Genomic DNA, 21,894 nt, shown 5'->3' with positions numbered 1-21,894 from the left:
TCTTCATTTATTTAAAATGTCATTTTAACAAATATCTATTCTAAATATAATAAAACAAAGGAATTTATGAATCCATTAATTAAGTTCTTAGATGTTTAATAAACATAACTAAATAAATTTGATTGTAGGCAATATGATAATTACTTATTTAAAGTCTCATCATATAGGAAAAATATATTTCCAAGCATGTGTTACAGACCCAAGGTTAAATAACATTCTTTTAATTATTAACTGGGACAGAAACAAAACTGTTAGATATTAATATTAAATTTTATCTTATTCACAGGTTTAATAGGTATTTTTTTAACAATCTCTGATCCAAATTTTTTATAATTCAAATGTTCATTAATATTTGTAATTGTTTCATTATGAACCGATGTGCAATCTACTATTTCTATATTTTCTTCATTTTTATTTTCTATGTTATTTAAATTATTTCCAATGTCTTTGCTGTTGTTAGCATTAGGAACCACCTCATTTAATCTTTCTTTATTTAATGGTCCAATAAAATTCACAGCAGGTTGGCTGACACTATTGCTACTAATAATCTTGTTTTTGTTATTTGGGATATCATAATTCATAGAATTGCTATAAGGGGCATCACTCTTTTTATTTCCCACCTTTCTTCTTTTTGTGTTTCCATAATAAATAATATTTTCTTCAGCCATATTAACTTTATATGTAGTCTCTTTAACAACAGCTATATCTTCTTTAATATGCTTCTTAGCAACTTCTTTATCTAGATTTTTTAAACGGTACATAACATCCCTTTGACGTTGTACTAATTTTTCTTTCGTCTCAGAGATATTTTCAAGTTCTGGAGCATAGCAGATGTGTAAACACCCACCATAGAAATTCTTGGTATCTAACATTTTCTTAGCTACTCTTGCAGATTGCACTTTGTCATATTGTGCATGATATGTCTCAGTAAATGATTCAGCAGGATGATCTAAAGATATTGTGAATTGTAGTAGGTGTCCAAATTTTAAGAACAATGATTTGGTTTCTTGGCGAAGGTTGAGAGATGGGACTCCAAATATAAGCAGGTGATTTGATTCCTTTGTAATGGAGTAAGCCTGAAATTGAAATTATTTTGTTAATTTACTTGAAAAATAACATCTGTCGAGTTAACTTTACTGAGTAGGGGTGTACCCTACTTGAGTTACGACAGCAGTCGTAATTCATTTTTATGTACCTTTTTTACAAACATATGAATAAGTAACTGAAACAATGAAATCAAAGATATGAAGTTTAGTATAAATTTTTTGCTTATATACATTATTTTTTTCGTGTAAACAGCAAAGATCATAGAAATGAATATCATTATAACCTTTACAGCGGTGAGTTTTCTTCCTTGCCTGTACGGAAGGCGTGTTGTACACAAAGTTTGTTGCTCATGGTGGGGAAGTAACACATTTTCCATTATTAAGACTTGAAATCTTGGAAAACTAAAATAGTATTTTTGTTAGTAAATAGAAACCATAGTAAGCAGTAAGCACCACAGACTAGAAAATTTAATCGAGCTACAGATATTGCTTTTAAAATATTCCTTCTACAGACTAGCTTTTCCAATTTTGTATATCACCGCTATACTTTGTTTCATTACAGACCAATGTCGAATGTCGATTAATTACGAAATGAAGTGATATTTATCTCTAAATTGGACTCGCAAAGCTAGAAGCACCCATTACTATTTGAATAATGCGAGTTAATAATAGTCTCTTTCAATGACATGTAACAAGTTTGAGAAACCTCTACCATTATAATTAAATACGGCATCATAACCCTTTTACAAGTACTTTGTGTAACATTAGATGCTTTTTTTTATTGGTTGTTATAAAATAGTGAGCCGTTAAGTTGGATAGGACAGCAAAAAATAACGATCAGTTTGTTTTCTATTTTTAGTTTGATGGTATATTAGCGATAACACCACCAATAGCCGTAAGCGTCATCGAATAACAAATAAATAATAAAATCAAATCAAAAACTTTATTTATTGTAACCATGTATAAATATAATAAATATTTCAAGGCTTCGACTATACATTAAAGCTATGCAAATGCATTTTTTCTTAATGCTTATATTAGCTTAACTGGAATAATCATATTTTATTTACTTATGCATATACAATACTATCAAAATAAGCATTATCATTTAGATATCAGAAAAAAATGAAAATATAAAAAAATAAAAGCTTATGTTATATAGTTTCTGCGCTGTATCAGGTAAACGTAAACATCCCAGTATATATTCTTCTACGCGTCTTGTTCGTAACCTTCAGTCTTCATATCGTTGAGACCAAGCTCTTCATTTTGCTCAAATGATCGCTCGTAGTGTGTGACCTTTACACCTAGAAATAACCAATTTACCACTAAGTTTAACAAATAAATTAAAAAATATAAACAGACAAGGTACTAAGTTAGTACAGAATTTTTCTCACAAAATTAAGATTTTTAATCTTACAAATTATATAATACTTATTTTGTATTAATGTGACGTAATCTCCATATTTTTTTGAAAAGTAAGGTCAATTAGATTTTTTTGATCTCTTCACGAGACTTGTGGGAATGTGCATTATTTAGGATTAAAGACATGATTCAAAAAACAACCTGTTTAATAGAAATAACAAGAATATTTTGATAAATGGCAACACCATCTGATATAAATAATAAGAGTATCTATAAGCTACTGGACTTGTATGCAATACTAATGAATTTTGTGACACTTTTATAAAAAAAATATTAGGTTTATCTGTCCTTAATAAAATATATATGATGACAATATAGGATTATTAACAAATCTAACATATATCAGGAGAATATCAGAAGATCAGGCCTTAATATTTGTTTTGTTTAATGTTTATGTATGTGTATTTCACTTTGTGTATGTCATCAGTGTGCCGAGCAAGCTTTTATCAATAAAAAAATAAATTAAAGATCTTACCATCGTCATATACAGTTAGATCATCGCTTAGGTTCTGAACATAAGAGTTACCAGCCGGATCGTCCAGTATCAAAGTAATTTGACGTTTACCCTCTAACACCTCTTCTAGTTTTTCTAAGAACCTATAATAAATTAGGAATAACAATAAATTCAGACGCTCGAATAATTTTTAATATGTGGTTTAACAATTCCTTATTTACTTTGCCTGTTTTTGGCTTAGTATGCAACTTTATCTTTTCATAACCATAAAAATATTTTAGATGAAACTCTAATGAAATAATTTTTGGATTGAAAGGCATTGTAAAAAACAAAACTGACAGGAATCAGTATTTAGTATTGTCTTTGATTAACATAGCTTTTACATGTTGAAAGAAAACAATTTTTTAACCGGATTAAAGCTATTTGTATTATTATAAAGTTATAATTATTTACATAATTCTAAATTTAAATTTTTTCGACGTTTCGCGTGCTTTACAGCGTGCGTGATCACGGTGACTAATAATTATAAGTTTAAAATAATACAAATCCGGTAAAAAAACTGTTTTCTTTCAAGGAATCAGTTTTTTTTGTTATAGTGAAAAGTCTTACTTCTGTAAATTGCCCTTAGAAGGCGCAGGCGCGTCTCCATGCAATGAAGGTGCATCGGCCAATTGTTCAATACACCCTCGGATGACGCCTTCCGCAGTGGTGAACCTTCCCCCTAGTGCTCTGCCCCCCACTTCTACTTCTAGCTCTGGTATGCTCATGCTGCATGTTTCTGACTGAATCAATCAATTGTTTTTAGAATCTTGTTAATGCGTTTCGAGTTCATTTATTAACATTTCAAGAAAATGTTAAACCCCACGGTTAAGATGGAATTCTGTACAAATCATGACTGGGGCAGCTATTTGTTAAATAACCAGTCTCATAACCTAACACAACCCATGTACGACAGGACCAAACAGTCCCAAACACCAGAACTATCCTTGAAATTTTATATTGTCTTAAAGCTTTAAAATACCTTTAAAATATCTCTGGAAAAGTCTTCTTTGCCGGCTATACGCACTTCAAATCTCACACCTTTCTCTTCGATACCACCTCCAGATTTCACCTGAAAATTTTACTTTTCATTATAATGTTTTGTGTTGTCATAGTTTGACAAAGTATTAACCTAACGTCTGCCGAGATTGGTAAATTTCGTTAAGGCGTCCAAATTGTTTGATTTTATATTAGGAATTGAAATTAAAAACTTTTACATTTAAAATTGATGGGACCGAGTGCTTTTCCGTTTGTCGCTTATTAGCAATAGGTGAATTGTTTCTTCCTGTTGTTTTAGAAATGTTGTACTCTATATCACAGATAAATGATATTGTGAACCGTGTGTTAAGATATTGTTATATTAATTTTGTTATATTAAATGATAAATTAAAAACCAATACCTCTACACTTTGAACTATACATAACGAAACCAACATCGAAGGTAATAATTGGTAAAATTCAATGGTAACCGTATTGATCTGGGTTTTTTAAAATAATTCAACAAGACAGACAACGACGAATTTTAGCATTACTGAATAAAAAAATATAATTGGTAACAATTTAGAGGCTCTAATTGTGTGAAAAATTTCTATATATATAATAGACATTTTAACCTCTCAATTGTTACCAATATTATTTATATTTATTATATATGTCAGGGAATGCTAGGATTATTAGGAAATCTTATGATCGACCGTTTTATTGTTGATTTGATTAATTATTGAGATTCCTTTTATTACTTTTAAGGATTTATTTAATTTGATAAGATTTTTTTTATGATTGAATTGTTTCATAGTTAGAGCAGGGCATATTGACTTTTGACGGTGCGCTCAGGGAACGCAGAACAGTACTGATTGAGTATTCAGTGGAGCATTATGGTGATGATACATTGGACCAATTTGGGTCTGGTAGATTACAACTATTGGATAAAAATATTACAGCCTCTGGATACAGCGAGAAAAGATTTTTATACAATTATATGCAATCAAAACATCATTTACTCATTTAGGTTACTTAATGTACACTTATAAACGTCAGTAAATAGTGCGTCTAATACATCTACTGCCAGTTCTCAAATCAAGCGTATAACGGACGAGAAGAACTGGGAATAAAGTCTCCGTAGGTTTTTTAAATCTCCAAGATTTTTTTTACAAAATGTTTGTAAGCACATAACATCACACGTTAAAACACGACAGACAGACATCAGCAATACCAATACTTTGCCAAACTCACCTGGCTAACTTAAAATACAATATTACGTTTTAGAACATAATTATTTGCATACGAAATTGTAATTAGCAAAATTGTTTATGTATAACAAAAACCCACTCGTTACTTTGGTACCTATTCTAAGCGAGACATGTATTTATTAGATTTATATTAGATTGTATAAACATAAAGAAATAATATTGTGTTGTCTGTGATTAACAAATTTAATTGCCTCAATTTTCCAATTCTAAGTAAGATTTTTAATTCACACACACGTGACTGCCATTCAACAAATTTTGACATTTAATTTGTTTTAGAACGGGCAGCAACACCTAATGTCAAGTGATATCGCCTTCCATGGATAACAGTGACAAACTCGCTAGTGTTGCCGGCTTATAAGCAAATTCTTGCAATTTTTTTTTCGTACTTTTCTAATCACCATCTATAATTCATTATTTGATCTACCAGCACATGTTTACCAAGTCTAAATAGAGGGTTTTTGTTACGCATACGACGCAATACGATATACAGGGTGGTACATAAGCCAAGCTCAAATAGGCAAAAAACGTTTGTATTTACGCCGCGTATTACTAAAGCATAGAATATTATTCGTAATACGATAACTACTATAAACGTTATTGTAAGCAAAAATATTCTCTAACTAAAATCTACTTCTCTATACGCCCTAACAAAGTCTTGCTATCAGTCTATGTATGTGTGTCACCTAGTAATAAATCAAATTCGAACAATGTTCTGATTTGCTTAGTTGACTGATCGATTTTTTTTGTCTACCCACATTTTGGTTGCTGTTATGTTTTTGTTATTTTATATACCTACATCAGTGCGCCCTAATTATTAATCTTAGTTTTATATATTATTAGCTTCTAATATTTATTTAATTAAATTCTAAACATTTTTATGAAACATATTCTTAAGAATCTTGCTACAAGTGTGCATGTGCAATAGTTATTCATTTGACTCGTTCGGTTGTTTACGAATTGTTACGAATTGACTCGATCATCTCCCCGAAGTGGGATGGTCGAGTCGGAGGAGGGAAGTTGTGATTATAAAAGAGGTTGTGACACATGCGCACGGACTTTTTCTTTGTACAAGTTTGAAGTTATACAGTTCACGTAAAATCAGTGAAGTAAAATTTAGTGAATTAAGTCATCATTGAAGTGTTTAATTTCCTAACCTAAGAACTAGATCAACTACCGCTAACAAAATTGTCTCTCAGTAAGCGAATTATGTATAGAATTCTTATGAGAAATAAATTTATTCTTAAACCGTAATATCATTCTTACTAATTTACATATACGTAACAACTATCTTTAACTAAAGTAAAGTACTTCTAACCACATTATATCATATTTCGTTCCTGTCGTAATCTGTTTTTGTAAGAATATACTTGTCGAAACATTTTCGATGTTTCACGTGTGCCAGGCGTCCCGTGACGGCTCTTATAATAATAATATTTAATATTCAAGAACTCGAAAATTAGTCAATGAGTTTACATGTAAATTATTTATATTAAAATTTAGATGTAATCTTTGTATATTTTCCGCAAGATAAACTTCTTACATAATTTTACCTATCTCAAAAAGTGCGAATTCTGTACCTATCAAAATCAATCATTTATGTTTTAATTGTTGTTTTTGTTGTTGTTTAAAAAAAATTTGACGCAAAAAAGTTACAACTACAAAACTCTGATCACAGAAAAACGCCTTTCACTTTAATTATCATATTTTTATTACAATTAAACCGATAGTGTTTTCTTCATCACTATAAGCATCTATTTTAATGCACGTTTATCACACGAGAATGATTTAAAAACAAGCAGGCAACGCACTGAAGCCTTCTATCAAAAAAACTTGATAGACTAGTTCTTGATCAGAATTCTGCTATAATAACCGATAAAGCTATTACAATACCTCGTTAAACCAATTCGACAATTCGTCCCCACCCTGTATATGGAATTTAATATAAATATACTGTTAATATAAACATACAAATTTGACAATATAAAGGAACAAAAAACCTACAATCAATGGACTGTCTGAAAAATATTGTTTTATTAGATACATTTGTCAATAATTTTTTCTACGACTCGTAATATAAGAGGTTTCGAGAAATTAAGAATAAAAAAATATAGACATTTTGTGTCAATGTTAACACAAACCTCATTTGTACGATGTCCGCAGGCGTCACAGACCGTTGCCATAATCACTACTTCCTTGAAATGTGGTATTTCTGAGAAAAAAAAATCCTTATTTTACAAAGTAATATAATATAATCACAATATGTTACACAAGAAAACCGCTGTGGTTTGTATTAATGTAACCATAGCCGTCTTGTTTAGGAGCGCAATAAATGCATATAAATGTAGTTTTTTAATTTACTGTTTATGTTGGTTAGCGTTAGCCTGTCTAACTATCGGACTGGAAAGACCATTTATTAGCCGCGTTAACAAATACCTAAACGTTTCCTCGTCATATACGTTTGCTCTCAATGTACTGCACTCGTTTTTTTATGTCGTCTCGAAAAAAGTGCTCGACTAGACTGTCTTTACTTTTCTGTTATGGGCAAAAGTTTTCAGTGTTTAAAAATTCCTCAAAACACAAAACGGTCATGAGATATAAAACAGAACGCAACATTGCATTGTGATTGGTCAAACGTACGTGTCGCGTGTCCACGTATCGTGTTTTGAACTATGCTGGTGACCAATCAAAATCGTTTCAGGTCAAAACAAATATACAATTAAGAAGCTTAAAAGGCAATGCTTTTTCGAATCATAGTATCAAAGTGATTAACAAGTATAAAAATGTTAAATAAGTTGACCCTAAAATTATTAAGAGTGTAACATACGTTATAACTATATTTAAAAAACTTCTAAATATATGTTATCTTTTAATGAAAATCTTTTAACGCAAATAAATATGTTATATAAAAAATATCAAGTGCTTAACAGCAGTTGTAGTGAGAAATAGAATGAAATACAGTTATCTTTGAATAAGCAAACGAATTATCTTATCTAAATCTACAAATCAAAATACCTGCATAATTGGCCAATGTTTAGGAACTGTCATAGATAAAACCCGAAACAACCAAACCATGAGAATATTGATATTTTCCACCTCACCATAGAAGATGTGAGAAAGTTTTTGAAGAGGCGGGAAGACTCTGCTTTTGTTTAAGCAGTAATTTGAAATATTAATTATTATTTGCTTTTTCAAATGTTAAATTTCAGTTTTCTTTTTATTTAAATATATTGTCCATTAATGTACTTACTTGTTTTCTGTTACATATATATTGTTAATCTATGTAATCTGTTTTGGCTTTCGATATTGACTAAATGTTTTGTTTTATAATGTGTAAGTTAGCTGTAAGATTACTAGTATTTAAATAAATAAATAGCCTAACAATTGTGAAACGCATTTCAAAGCACTATTTTGTTGGCAAGAAACCAATATTTCTTATATGACGTTATATATACTTCCGTTTTCATAGGCGTGGCTTTTAACCGGAAATAATTATTTGATCAATCTCAAAACAAAATAAGTTTGACAGACATAATACTAACTGGTAATCTTCATATTGGTATCAGCTGGAGCATTACAATCAGGACAATTTGTTGAGAACTGGAGTACTTCATCTGCTGCAAGTCTATCGTAGCAACCCTGGGAAGGATCTGCTGGAGTTATTGATCCGGGAATGGGCTCTTGGGATCCATTGCTTACCTGAAGTAAGAAAAATTCATATAAATTATCAACAGTTTCTCTCTACCAACAATTACTTGAAAGCAGTCTACATTGATTTAAGTAAATAATATACTAATTCCCATTGATATAGATGTTGGCATTTTATTAGTGTTTAAATTTTGAAGTATTGTAATCATCCGACATTTAAAAATAGGAACTACATATCTATTCTGTCCTATTTATCTCTATACCATACGTAAAATAGACTTCTTCGGAAAACAAGTTAATGTTTTTTAATAAGTCATTTTAAACTATGTTTACCTTTCCAAAAAAGGAAACCTTTTCTAAGTAATGTCCAGATGTGGAATTGTGGAATAAATGCATTTTTTTTAAACTTAATCATTTTCATTGACAGAGGACTAATTCCTGTATGTTAGTGTTCAATAAAGGACTAAGTATTTAAAAAGATATTAAAGAAATATAGGTAAAATCTTACTGGTAGGTTCATGGCGCTCCTTCGCTGCATTAAACAAGCATTCAAAAAAACAGGTTGATATTATAAATTACTGTAAATTTTCATCATACTGAACATTAACTTAATTATAATTTTTCATGATGAATGACCAAACCAGTTCGAATTAATACAGTTTTGACATACTGACATACACAACATACATGTTAAATTTAAAAAATTACATTTTAATGAACTCTACTTCTCATGCTGATTACATTATGCAGAAAAAATAATGCATCCAAAGTACCTCCTGCCTAGTGAATATTCCAAGTTTGTGATCCTGCTCTGTAGTACGTTTAAATTCCGTTGCATCACAGCGGGGATCTTTTTTTGGCGCATCAGGGTTTTCAATAAAGGTATTACCTATAAAAATATTTTTACATCAATAATTTAACTTAAGATTTTTTTTTATTATCATTTCTTAATATTACATTTTACAATAACTATTAAGATTTATATTTCGATATAAAATTTCTTAACAGTTCTTAACAAATGTGTTAGATTGTTAAAAAGACTCTTTAACAAATATGATTAACAAAACTAACTAAATAAATAAATATGTATAAACCTAATATGAACCCCATGAGATTCGCACGAACCCACTAGACCAACACCAGTATAACCTAGTATTACATAGTAATATATAGTAGTATTATATAGTAATATAATTACCACTAGTATCCTCCAGTTCCAAGGTCCATGGTGTTTTCAGCACTTTAAGTGCCTGCAGCTTAGCTACAAATCCATCTATCTGCTCAGCAGCATCTGGATGCTCTGTCCTCCTGATTTCTTGATCTTGGGTAAGACCAGCGATTGCTCTAGCTAATAAGCCTTCTACTGTTGTTACTTCTAGTTGGCAAAAAATTTAATGTACTTTAATAATTACTTGATTGTCAAATAAAGTAATATGTAAATAGATATTACTATTATTTATTCAAGTCTTGTCTCATAATGAAATGACATTACAACATAATTACCACTTTATGCAAGAGATTAAAGATAATATTAGCTTACAAACCTCCTTTTTGACTGTTAGCTGGTATCTCAAACTCTAACTCTGGAATATGTACTCTTGTATAGTCACTCTTCACCACTTGACGATTAAGATCAGATGGTTCTTCAACTCGCAGCTTCCATCTGCATGAATTTACTATTCTGACATTTTTGTTTATTTTATTAACACAACTTATTATTAATCTGTAGTACCTTTTATAATAAAATATAATAGGATTGTTAATTTTATTTTTTATAATATTTTACTGAAGCCAATAATGGAATAAAATTACCTAATACCAAATTCAGCAATAGCGCCACCTGGCTGAATTTCATTGTTTTCATAACCACATTCTTCGCAGGAGAAGGACATTAAAACTACATTCTTGTAATGTGGAATGCGAGTAAGTAGCAGTCTTGTCATACCCTGAAAAAAATGATTAGGAAATACCAAATCAGAAAAATATTCTAGTAAGCACCTAAGAAAGAAATAATAATTCGACTTATTAGGAAGTAGTTTTACATCATTTACGTATAGTAAACTACATCTAAATAAACATAAAAAGACTTGCGAATGTAATTTTTTTAAGGTTATAGTTCCGATATAAAACTATTACTCAATTATATCACGTGTGCAACAAATTTCTGGATCACAAAGGGAGAAATTTTGTCATTAAAGAATTAAATAAAGTCGTAATTAATATAAAATATGGCAACGAAATAGCTTTCTAGAATGATCCAGTATAACTTACATTTCCGAGGCAATTAACGCATAGTGACTCTATTTCAGTCACCTCGGGCTCAGGGTCTTCAGCAGTAAGATCACGGAAAAGGGGTTTCTTCTCAGTAGAGCACATCTTTTATGTAAAATAACCAAATTCCGGTAGTTTCTAGTCTAGTTGTAGCTAAGTTCTAGCTTCTATATTCTAGTCAGTTGAAAAACTCAACGCAAACTGTCAAAACCGTTCACAACTATCGAAATTGACGTAGTCAATGACACTTCTTATTTTAATCAATAAGCGACTGCTATGTTACTATGACTAAAAAATTGTCAAGCCCCAGAGCCTGAACCACAACAGTGAGAAACTAAATAACATAAAATTCTATAAAGACATACAAGTATGCCAGGTATTGCGATTTAAAAAAACCTTTTTTAGAAATTAGGATTTTGTTAGCAAGAACGGGACAAACCACTTGCCATACTGAATTTGTAGCACTGTACATACTTTTAAGTACCTTCTACCCTCAAATAAAAAAATCTAATTGAAAGCAAGATTATAATTTAGTTTCTTCACTTCATACTTTATGTTATAACCTGGATAAGGAGTAAATTATTGCTAACATTTCATTCAATGTACAACTATTGTGGATCATTTGCCAAAAAATGCCGAAGTCAATGAGCGATGACGCTAAAGATATAATATTAAATGTTTTGGGATTTATGAGGAAAGAAAAGAGGATCCAAACACTGTTGATACCATTAGTAAGATTATTCGATCGTGCTCGCTGCTACAGCGGCTACAGGTTAGTGTTGCTACTTTACTACATTACATAATATTCCAATATATAGATTTTACCCCATTACAATTGCTTCTTATTATATTATTTTATATTTAAAATAATAATTTATAAAACTAAACTAGGCGTTGTAAAATCAATATATATATATATATATATCACTGCGACAAAACGACAGTTTATAGAGTTTAGGTCGCCTTAACCGAATTTAATTAGAATCTATTGTGCTTATAGTTAAAAGTTTACATTCATTATGCTTTGATTTTATTTTTGATGGACAAATATACATAAATTAAACAAAAACGATCTTAAAATCTGTTTTTCTGAAGAATAAACGAGATTCTTTCTAAGATTTTTACGTTTCAAACAATAAGATACCTATAATAAATGAGAAAACCAAAACAAATTCTCTGAATATAATTATAGCATATTAAACAAAGACATATATGTTGTTAATCCTATTCTTAAGCGATACTTTTTGATTTAATTAAACATTTATTTATATGTGTTTTAATAAAATTATCTTAATCTGTTTAATAAATTATTATTTACACTTTCAGGAGTGAATCAGACCTCAGTACGTCGTTTGGTTAAAGAGAGGGATAAGGCCGATGAATCGGTCAAAGTCAAAACTGCAAGGGGTGTCTGGAATAAGAGAATCTGACACAGGAAAATCTACCCCAGGAAAAAGAAGAGTAAGTGCAACTTCATAAGGCCGATGGCTGTAAGTTATAGAACAAAAGAAATACTTGGAACTCTCAAAAGACTGGGGGATGAGATAAATATATCCATTCCGCGTGCGTGAACATTTACAATTCTATATTGTATTTTTGCTATCAAACATCTCGCATGTTACAAGATGGACAATCGGATACTTATGAATATATGTTATAGAAAGGATATACATGTGTGAAAATAAGATGAGAATCAAGATGGTAAGTATTAAGATAGTATCGTGGCTAGTAAGAGCAAAGTATTGTATGGCGACGAGTCTGATATCAAGAAAATACTATTTATAGTAGAAATCGTTATTCTTGTTTAGAAGACATTCATAGCTGCTGGAATAAAACTACGCCGCTCACGGATCAATCGTAGATTTTGTATGAATTATCCAGAACCTACCGTCACCATCTATGCAAGACTACCAATACAACATTGGCTTTTGCAACAAAAGCGCAATCGGTTCACAGCCACATATTTTGTGAACTATTGTTTTCAAAATCTAACATAATAATTATAAGAGCTGTATACACCCTAATGGCAAAAATTTGAGTGATCCTGCGAACCCATAAGTCGAGTTTACTTCGGGATGTTATCTGTACGAATGGATTAAGAATTCTAATTCGAAATTATATTCTATTTAAATCTTAACGTGTGGCAAAGAAGATAATAAATGCATAGACTTCTCCATTCACTGTAACTACATACATAGTTATAACGTATGTTAAATTATAGTAAAAAGTCGTTGATTACCATAAAACGTATTTATTAATTGTTACTGAAACTTATCAGTTCAATCTTCTAGTTTTTAGTATCCTATTATTATATTCTGACCTACTCTGGTAAAGGTCTTGTTCAACTTATCAAGTTTAGAATTAAATATGTAAAATGTTGATGAAGAAATAATGATGTCATATCAAAAAAATAAACTAGACCTTGGAATAACTAAGGTACGTGACGTCATTTTTATTTTTGTCGATTATACGATCGAAATAAAACCTCTTCGAGTCACTAGTAATCTATATCAATAATCGGCCATTTAATTTGGTCGCCTTATTTGATTGCCCGCGTCAATGTTTGTTTCGTATATGCTTCTGAATTCAAAAGTCTTTGTACGCGCAAAACATCGCATATTTGGGTATTTTAGAATTTAGTCGGGTTATATCACAGTCGCGGGAATGATTTCACGATTTAAATTCGTTTAGTTTGAAGTGAATGCTAATACACACTTGAAGTGATAAAAAACGAATTACCAGTGAATATTGGTGATTGAAAAGGCTGTTTATTAATATTAACACGTAGGTATTTACTTGTATTAAAGTGTACTATGAGTTAATACATCCTAGTTGTTTTAACATATAATTGCAACCTCCTGTGCAAAGCAACTCTCAATCACGTTAATTTTTCGTCGGCATCATTGGGTGACACTCACTGAGCCACACTGATTTTAACTTTTTGTATAGAATTATGCTTAAAATCTGTATTTTAACTCCGGATGTCGGCTTACGTCGTTCGCAAATAGTGAAGCTCTTAACAAATGTAAATATTATTTATTTACAAATTAGCTAAACCGCACAAATTTACCAGAAATATATACATCGTTTATTACGTGCGTAGATATAAATATAGCTTCTAGTAAATTGTTCGTTACTTAGGCAGGAATAATGATGTCGCTACTAAAATATATATTATGTCATTATCCGATCAAAGATCATATTAACGCTTATATTTGTTTATTTTTATGTATTCACGCTTTATCGTAGAATATAAAACTTCAAAACCACACAATTTTGTTCTTGTATGAATTTTCTTGTTTATCGGCTTTATAAAGTGTACTATGTTGTATCCCGTGGGGCCCACGCCTCCAGGGGTTTGATTGCTAAGCGGGGCTATTCGAAAATGTATTAAAATTATTTGCAATTGAAATTTAGTGTTTCTTCATGTGTTTTGAAAATTTACTTACAACAATTAACAATTAGTTATGTCTTCCTCAAACCTTCTTTCTTAAGTGGAAAATTCAATTTTTTAATATTAATAATTATATATGTTACGGTGAAACACGGTCATAAGAAAAAAAAACCAGTAAGTATGTTTATTCCTTCACGTTTTAAAAATATAAAACAATACCTCGCTCTACAATTTTTAAGACGCAACTTTGTGACTCTCCCTTTTTGATTGTTAATTGTCAGATGCAAGGCTGCCTTTATATTATATTACCGCGCCCTTAAATGATTCTTAATAACAAAAAAATAAATTGGTACATATTACATCCAATATCTTTCACCTAAATTATGTTAATGATTATAATTAGATATTGTTATGTGCGATGATCTATGAATGTTTTTCATATATTTTACGGAAATCTATGGATCCATGTTTCTTATATATTGGATTTTAGCCAATTCAACGAAGTTTTCTGGATTCATCGTTACCCATTCAACTTCTAAATTTTGTTAAGGATTATTTACTTCTGTTCCGGTTATAACCATTTCAACGTCTTGATAAAAATTGTTTTTTTAAGGCAAGTAATCAGCCTTCTGTACACACACCACCGGTCCATCCATTTAGGTCTAAAATGCTGGTTTCCATACAATGTTTCTCTTCACTTAAAATCACGAGGGTTTAATCCATCGGTGCACTCTGAAGCCATTACTCCTTATTTACGACTCAAACGTTGATTGAATTTTTAACAATAATACCCTCCCCTAACATCAGAACGAAAAGTGTTCGGAAGATTTGTTCGGATTAATATTCGGTTCCAGTTCAACTGAGGGTTTTTCACGGCAGGTTCTTACGCGTTTCGTGTGGAACCAGTTGCCCACTGAATATTTCCCTTTCGACTTAGGATCCTTCAAGAATAGTCTGCCAATTCTTAAAAGGCCGGTAACGCACTCGCGAGCCTTCTGCCATTGAGAGTCCGTGTATCACTTAACAATAGGTGAACTTCATGCCCGTTTGCCTCATGTTCTATAAAAAATGATAACTCTGTAACTTCCACTAGCGATCTAAATGTCAATAATGAGTTATTGTATGCCTACCTATATCGAACTTGCTTGCTAAGTTATAGGGTGAGTAGCTGTTTAAAAACGGCAATTGAAGAGTACAGTAGTACCTAAACGACATCACGATTTAACCTTGTCTTATGTCATCGTTAAAAGTGTTTCGTGACAACATATATACCGCATATGTTATTACTATTAGCATATTGTGTACATTTTGGTAGCCTTGTATTAACGGTCTGCATCATAACTCTCAAAGTAATGTTTTGTTATTGGTTAATAATACGAAAAGCTTTTATTTTAGATACACTACATTTATATACATTAATATTTCTACCATATTATTGTTTCTAAATATCTGTCTGCCCTTTTAGGCAAAGGCCTCCTCCGAATTCCACTACCTGTGTGTGCCTGCACTGTGACACTCTGCCATGTATGCTCTGCTGTTTCCTCAATTTGGTCTATTCACCTTCTAAACTGTCCTTCTCTATGCGTTTATTGTACCTATATATAATATATAGCTTGGACACCAGTTTAATACTTTCTTGCTTCACTTTTGTGTTCCTCTTGCAATCTGCCCCGCCCACTTACACGTAAGCTTATTTATTTAGTAATTCATATCAAATCACACTCGATATTAATTACTGGGTTATTGGTCTTGGCCACAGATACGTCTTTTCAATATTTTTTATTTGTTTTGGGTTTTTCAAGGAAATTCCATTAGACCACAGCCGTGATTCGAACGCACAACCACGGCGGCAAAGTGAAGCCACTACACTATATATTAAATAGAGTCCAAATAAATGGGGAAAGAATCATGTAATATTTATTCGCAGAATATGGGTAAGGACGAGAAAGAAGATAGCGGCTTCGGGTTCAAGGACAAGGCGAAAGCGGAGGAGACCCTTCGGCTATTAGAAGAGCACGACATGAACTATCGCCGTCTCACAGTCCGCGGATTACTCGGGCGGGCGAAGAGGGTACTGTCATGTAAGATTCTATTTTGGACTTTTTTAAACTTAATAACGTCATGTCAAGAAGAAAGCCGGTTAAAGATGGAAAATTAATCATATAAGTGGAAAAATATACGCGTGAATTTAACAATTTCCTCCTTGTTCGTTCGTTCAAGTACTGGTTCGTTCTGAAATATTTCAGTTCTTATTTAACTTAGGGTCCTTCAATAAAAGAGCATACCAGTTCACGAGCCTTCAGGCAATGTGAGTGTCCATGGTTGTCACTTTACATGAAGTGAGGTGACAATAAAATGGGTTGACAAATTATTTCCTTCCAATATAGAGCATCTGATATGTAGGTATCGAGTCAATGGATATGCAAACATTCATACATTCAATAATCTCGTGAATCTGGGAAATCAGGTAAGAAAGGATAATGAAAACTATACCAGGTCTGTGTCAGAAACTACTGAACACATTAAAATGTGATTTATACCTATTAACTTAAACCCAACGCATTGCAGATATAATGTCATTACATGTTTAGGCGAAAGTGTATACAGCTCGTATTTATCCTTTTAGTAACAAAAGCAGAAGAAAAAATTAAGAATATCAAGGAAGCTATGGAGGTATTTGAGAACTGGATCGCGGAATTGGACAAGAATAAAGAAGGGACACAGAAGAAGACTGTCAAGAAGGATAAAGAAGATAACAGAGATGCTAAGGTAATATTGATTCCAGATCTATCGAGATTAATTTTCAAAAAAAGTATGACTTCCGAACCGACTTCTAAAAATAATTATATTACAATATATGTATATCGACGATCTGTGCCCACAATCATTGCAATGACGCCATGTTCTGAATCGCGCTAAAAATGTTATTCTGACAGCTAAGGATATGTTTAACTTCTCAACCCGAAGCATTTGGGTCGTCCGGCCCAACTTTCTTTTTTCTTAATAAAATAAGCTACCGTTAGACATTACTCAAATTTTACGTCACATAGAAATAAACAACACAACATCAAATAGTAATAGATTAAAATATATAAATATAAACGATTTTAAAACAAATGGTGACTTTCACCAGTATAATACTCGAAACAGAACCAATTTGAGTGTACGACCAACCAGGCTCCAGAAGATAAACATCTCCTTATATGGAAATTGTATTCGTTTTTACAACAAACTCCAAAGCGAAATTAGTGAATTATCACTAAATAAATTCAAAGCCCTCGTTAACCGTAAATTAATAAATAAAGCGTTTTATAAATTTGACGAATACTTAAATGATCCTAATCCTTGGGATTGATTTGCTCCAGTTCAAACAATTTGTACGATTCAAAACTTAGGGATTAAAAAAAGTGGCTGAATGTTTCTTGCCAGTTCTTCTTGCCCGCTCTACGCCCTTGACTTGCGAACTAGTAGTAAATGTAAATTTACAATTAATTTCACTTCCTTTCTGACGTTCATAAGTGTACTTGTTTACCTATATGAATAAAGTTTATTTTGAGTTTGAGTTTGTTTAAAAGACTATTTCTTACAGTATTGAAATTGACATGAAGTATTTCCTCAGTTCACTCAACGGACAATAATTTCAAAGGTCTATTATTATATGCAGTTCATTAATAATTGTACATACATTGTGCTAAGTGTGTTCTTTTCGAGTTTAATTTTCGCTGAGGGTACAGTAGGGTCGATGCCGCCTCCTGACATAACCATCAGGCACCCTGAGGTCTACGAGCTGGAGCACTGTCATATTAGACTGACACCTCCCTCCTCCACACATATTTAAAATACAGATCACATTATTAAAAATACAATTCAATTTTTCAGGACGATAGTGATTCGGATGTTGATATGGAAGAATCGAAAGAGAAGAAAGTGAAGAAGGAACTTCCTCCAGACACGGTTCCAGGGCTCGGCTTTAAAGATAAGGTCAGTTGTCAAAAACATCGACATATACAGATCGCAAAATTATTACATTATTTAACACGATTCGGATGCTGTTGGAAAAGGTCTTAAAGACATCTATGAAACATTTTCGAGTCTATATTGAAAAAGTTTTATTATATAACTTGCCTTGTTTCATAATTTAACCGTTGGATGTATTTTATGAAGTAGATTGATGTAAAATACTAAGCTATTACTGTCAATCCTTAAAATAAACGACAATCGAAGTTAATCAACAAGATTAGTGTCAACAGTCAAGATGGGGGTACACGTACGATATGCACGAGTCTTATACTTTGGTTTATATGGCCATCTTCTTCTTGCATTTTTTGTAAATGTTATGTGAGAGTCAAAAGTTGTAAATTAGTTAAAATTATTTTCAGGAAGCAACAGATAACACATTAAAAGAGCTCGAAGGCCGTGATCCCGAATATCAAAAGCTAGCTGTCAGAGGTCTTATTGGAAGAGCAAAGAGAGTTTTGACATGTGAGTATTAACATCATCGTAATTCATTGCGTTTTAATTGACTCTTCTGTATAAAAGCAAGCTAGCCTTAAAATAAATCTTCGTTACTGTGTTATCACTAATACATATATAAACTTAACTTCATCAAATATAAATCATGATGTAAATTGTAATGTATGCACAGATAGTGTAGACTTAATAAAACATTGTCGTGATAAGGTCCACATGGTTGTAATAGTATATATAATATATATATAATTACATAATAGTCTGTACGTTTGACAAATAAAATAATTTCAGTTCAAAGTAATTCCCATATTATCGGGTAAAATCTACGGACTATAGTTTTTGTCTCAGCTGATATTTTTAACGTAGACGAATAAAATCAACATTATCGATAACTTGAGGATAGAAAGGGTTTCTTTAACAACAAAGAAATAGTACATATTTTGGTAGTTTGAATAACAATAAAAATAATATTTCGTTGACGTAGTAAATTGTCTTGTATGCATGTGTTTTAACAAAAATGCATACAAGTATTCGCTCGTTTACGAAATACTTGAAAAGTATACAAATTAAATGTCACAGTTGTAAATTTTTCTATTGAAACGTTAATCTGTTGTTAGTGCCGTAACTAAATTGATCTATTTGTAAGTTTACCGGCTCCAATTAGTCACGCACCTTTTCAATAGATTTCTCAGTTTCGATTTCATGTAGTGGGCCTTATCCAAGACATCATGGAAGACGTTTTTTATATATTTGTTAGGACAAAAAGATATATAAGAAATTATCAAACACATAAAAGTATTACAATTTGACAGACGACAGTATAGTTTGAATCTTAACATGAACCGACTTTGACAAACTAGTAATGAGGATTACAATTTGTTGCATATGTTTTTTTGTTATTTCAAGATACCTTAATAAGTTTTTATTTTTAGGTACTCGTGATGAGGCCAAAATAGCAAACATAAAAGAGTCAATATCGATTTTCGAGAAGTTTCTCGATGATTTTGAAACTCTACATTTAAGTAAGCAAAATAACCCTTACCTACCACTTGGAATTGTACGTACGTGCCTCCGCTTGGCCGGAGACAATGTTACAGATCAGCAGGTAAGATCCAGTTTAAAAAAAATTGCCATTAACAACATAATATATAGTTGAATGTAAAAAGTAAACGTTATTTAAAAAAAAAAACAGTCGTACAATCTTCTAGATCTGGGCCTCAAGTTTATATATTTGTTTCGTAGTCATTTTTTAAATAGTGAAGTAGGTGATCAGCTTTATGTGTCCAAAACACGTTGTCGACTTATTGGACTTAAGACATGCCGGTTTCCTTACTATACTGAGCAAGTGTTTAATAAAAAGAAAGAAAGTCACACACAGAAAGAAAGTCTCCAGGTGTGCAGCCGGGTATCAACTTACGTCCTCAGACATGAGAGTTGTGTTATTCAAAGCATAGTAAAATATGACAAAAAGTAATATATCCAGAAATAACAGTCGATCATATTTTTCATGCATTATTTTATAAACAATCTTTGACTTTCAGAAATCATTTATAGATGCCTACGCATCAGTGAATGGTGAATATAAGCGTCTTCGTACGGTATTAGAGAAGGATGATGGGAAATCTTGGGATATCGTGAGGAATGCTGCACTTAAAGATCTTAAGGAAAAGGTAATAATATCATTCATGTCTTACATTTTTCTTCAAAATTATTTTTACGTTTCAATTAAACTTCTAGATAATATTCACGAACACGAAATTTTTTACACAGCTGATGTTAACTTGTTAGTGTTACATTATCTTAATTCTGTTAACCTGGTTTAAATTGTGATCATATATAAAAGAAGCCAACACTGCAGAAGTAAACAAGACCAAGTATTTCACCAACTATTCTGTGCTAATGTGTTAGTAGAGAAAAATACAGACAAAAATCCGGATATTTTGATTTTAACGAACATAGATACGACAGATGAATCTCACAAAAAGAAAGGTAACTACGAATGCTACGAACTGCATGAACGGAACACCCTCAAATATTAGAAAAAGGTCGTATTCAATGTATTTGCAAAGATAGTGCTGAATTCATATATATATTGTATAACGAGAAAAATACAGACAAGATTGAAATTTACATGCAGCGATATTAATGACTGAGATGAGCAATAGTTGCACCAAAAAAATAAACCAGAAGATGCCATCGAACTACATCTTCAGCTCGGATGTTTGGATTGGAAAAGTTACTACGATACGGCGGTGTGTGGTTTGCAGTAGCTTCGATAAATGGAGATGAAGAGGAGAAACCTATTATTGTACCCGCTGTAAGAGATTTCATGGAGTTTGTGTTGGAAAGCACACCTGATAACTTCTTTATTTTATATTCCAGTTGCAATATGCATATTCATTACTTTCCTTGTATTTTATTGCCATTGTAGTTTCTTAAAATAAAACATGGCAAATATGATTAGAATTTTGACATGAAAATTAACAGGCAACACCGAGTAAAAACCCATGGCATTTAAACGGTTAACATAGTATTCTATGAATCTCGAAATTCCTTTACGATTACTTAATAGGCTTTTAAATTAACTTATCTTTTACAGTACGTGGATGCGAAGTTGTATAACGAAAAAGATGACCCAACAAAGGAACATTTAGAACTTTTACTATGGGCATATTCGCCTGATGCAGCTCGTGTCAAAAAGGTGATACCAGACACAAAATCTGAGGAAGAAGAACCAAATGCTAAAGAAAAGAAACATAATGATTCTGATAGAAAGCGGCGACACAGTGATGAGGAATCTCCAAGCAAGAAAAAGAAGGAATAATGTGATATAGAGCATTTATTATAATTTTATGTCTGATGTGGTTTTTATTTTGAAAGTAAATAAAATATTTATAAAATTAA

The 21,894-nt window shown here is 31.5% G+C and overlaps 3 protein-coding genes across 5 annotated transcripts; 1 reads left to right on the top strand and 2 right to left on the bottom strand.

Moving 5' to 3' along the window:
• Positions 1–5: 5 nt before the first annotated feature.
• LOC123714939 (RNA-binding protein 48) lies at positions 6–1,490 on the bottom strand. The gene is made up of 2 exons (XM_045669633.1): positions 1,331–1,490; positions 6–1,076 (listed from the first exon to the last, which is right to left on the bottom strand). The coding sequence occupies exons 1-2, from the start codon at positions 1,421–1,423 to the stop codon at positions 252–254; spliced, it is 918 nt and encodes a 305-aa protein (XP_045525589.1). The 5' UTR covers positions 1,424–1,490; the 3' UTR covers positions 6–251.
• Positions 1,491–1,970: 480 nt separating this feature from the next.
• On the bottom strand, positions 1,971–11,337 carry LOC123714938 (zinc finger protein ZPR1). Its single transcript, XM_045669631.1, has 11 exons — positions 11,127–11,337; positions 10,668–10,801; positions 10,400–10,518; positions 10,054–10,230; positions 9,629–9,744; positions 8,750–8,906; positions 7,349–7,419; positions 3,944–4,033; positions 3,532–3,704; positions 2,944–3,065; positions 1,971–2,350 (listed from the first exon to the last, which is right to left on the bottom strand). Exons 1-11 carry the CDS (start codon positions 11,229–11,231, stop codon positions 2,256–2,258), a joined length of 1,359 nt encoding a protein of 452 aa, XP_045525587.1. The 5' UTR covers positions 11,232–11,337; the 3' UTR covers positions 1,971–2,255.
• Positions 11,338–12,478: 1,141 nt separating this feature from the next.
• LOC123715497 lies at positions 12,479–21,894 on the top strand. 3 transcript variants are annotated; one of them, XM_045670519.1, is made up of 8 exons: positions 12,479–12,587; positions 16,448–16,601; positions 17,147–17,289; positions 18,400–18,501; positions 18,900–19,002; positions 19,923–20,095; positions 20,532–20,660; positions 21,590–21,894. In XM_045670519.1, the coding sequence occupies exons 1-8, from the start codon at positions 12,504–12,506 to the stop codon at positions 21,812–21,814; spliced, it is 1,113 nt and encodes a 370-aa protein (XP_045526475.1). In that variant the 5' UTR covers positions 12,479–12,503; the 3' UTR covers positions 21,815–21,894. The 3 variants fall into 3 exon arrangements, with proteins under 3 accessions (XP_045526475.1, XP_045526477.1, XP_045526476.1); XM_045670521.1 differs by lacking the exon at positions 12,479–12,587 and adding an exon at positions 13,758–13,910; XM_045670520.1 differs by lacking the exon at positions 12,479–12,587 and adding an exon at positions 15,850–15,869.

The sequence above is a fragment of the Pieris brassicae genome, chromosome 10, assembly GCF_905147105.1.
Source record: "Pieris brassicae chromosome 10, ilPieBrab1.1, whole genome shotgun sequence".
NCBI classification, from domain to species: domain Eukaryota; kingdom Metazoa; phylum Arthropoda; class Insecta; order Lepidoptera; family Pieridae; genus Pieris; species Pieris brassicae.
The sequence above is the reverse complement of the archived record's forward strand: the minus strand, read 5'-3'. Positions and strand labels throughout refer to the sequence as shown.

Coding starts and splice junctions, on each gene's coding strand:
- LOC123715497 (XM_045670519.1), top strand. CDS start 12,504: ATGAATCGGTCAAAGTCAAAACTGCAAGGGGTGTCTGGAATAAGAGAA. Junction 12,588..16,447: donor CTACCCCAGGAAAAAGAAGA/GTAAGTGCAACT, acceptor ATTTATTCGCAG/AATATGGGTAAGGACGAGAA. Junction 20,661..21,589: donor TTAAAGATCTTAAGGAAAAG/GTAATAATATCA, acceptor TATCTTTTACAG/TACGTGGATGCGAAGTTGTA.
- LOC123714938 (XM_045669631.1), bottom strand. CDS start 11,231: ATGTGCTCTACTGAGAAGAAACCCCTTTTCCGTGATCTTACTGCTGAA. Junction 7,420..8,749: donor TACCAATATGAAGATTACCA/GTTAGTATTATG, acceptor TTTTTTTCTCAG/AAATACCACATTTCAAGGAA. Junction 4,034..7,348: donor GCGGACATCGTACAAATGAG/GTTTGTGTTAAC, acceptor TAAAATTTTCAG/GTGAAATCTGGAGGTGGTAT.
- LOC123714939 (XM_045669633.1), bottom strand. CDS start 1,423: ATGGAAAATGTGTTACTTCCCCACCATGAGCAACAAACTTTGTGTACA. Junction 1,077..1,330: donor GAAAACTCACCGCTGTAAAG/GTTATAATGATA, acceptor TTTCAATTTCAG/GCTTACTCCATTACAAAGGA.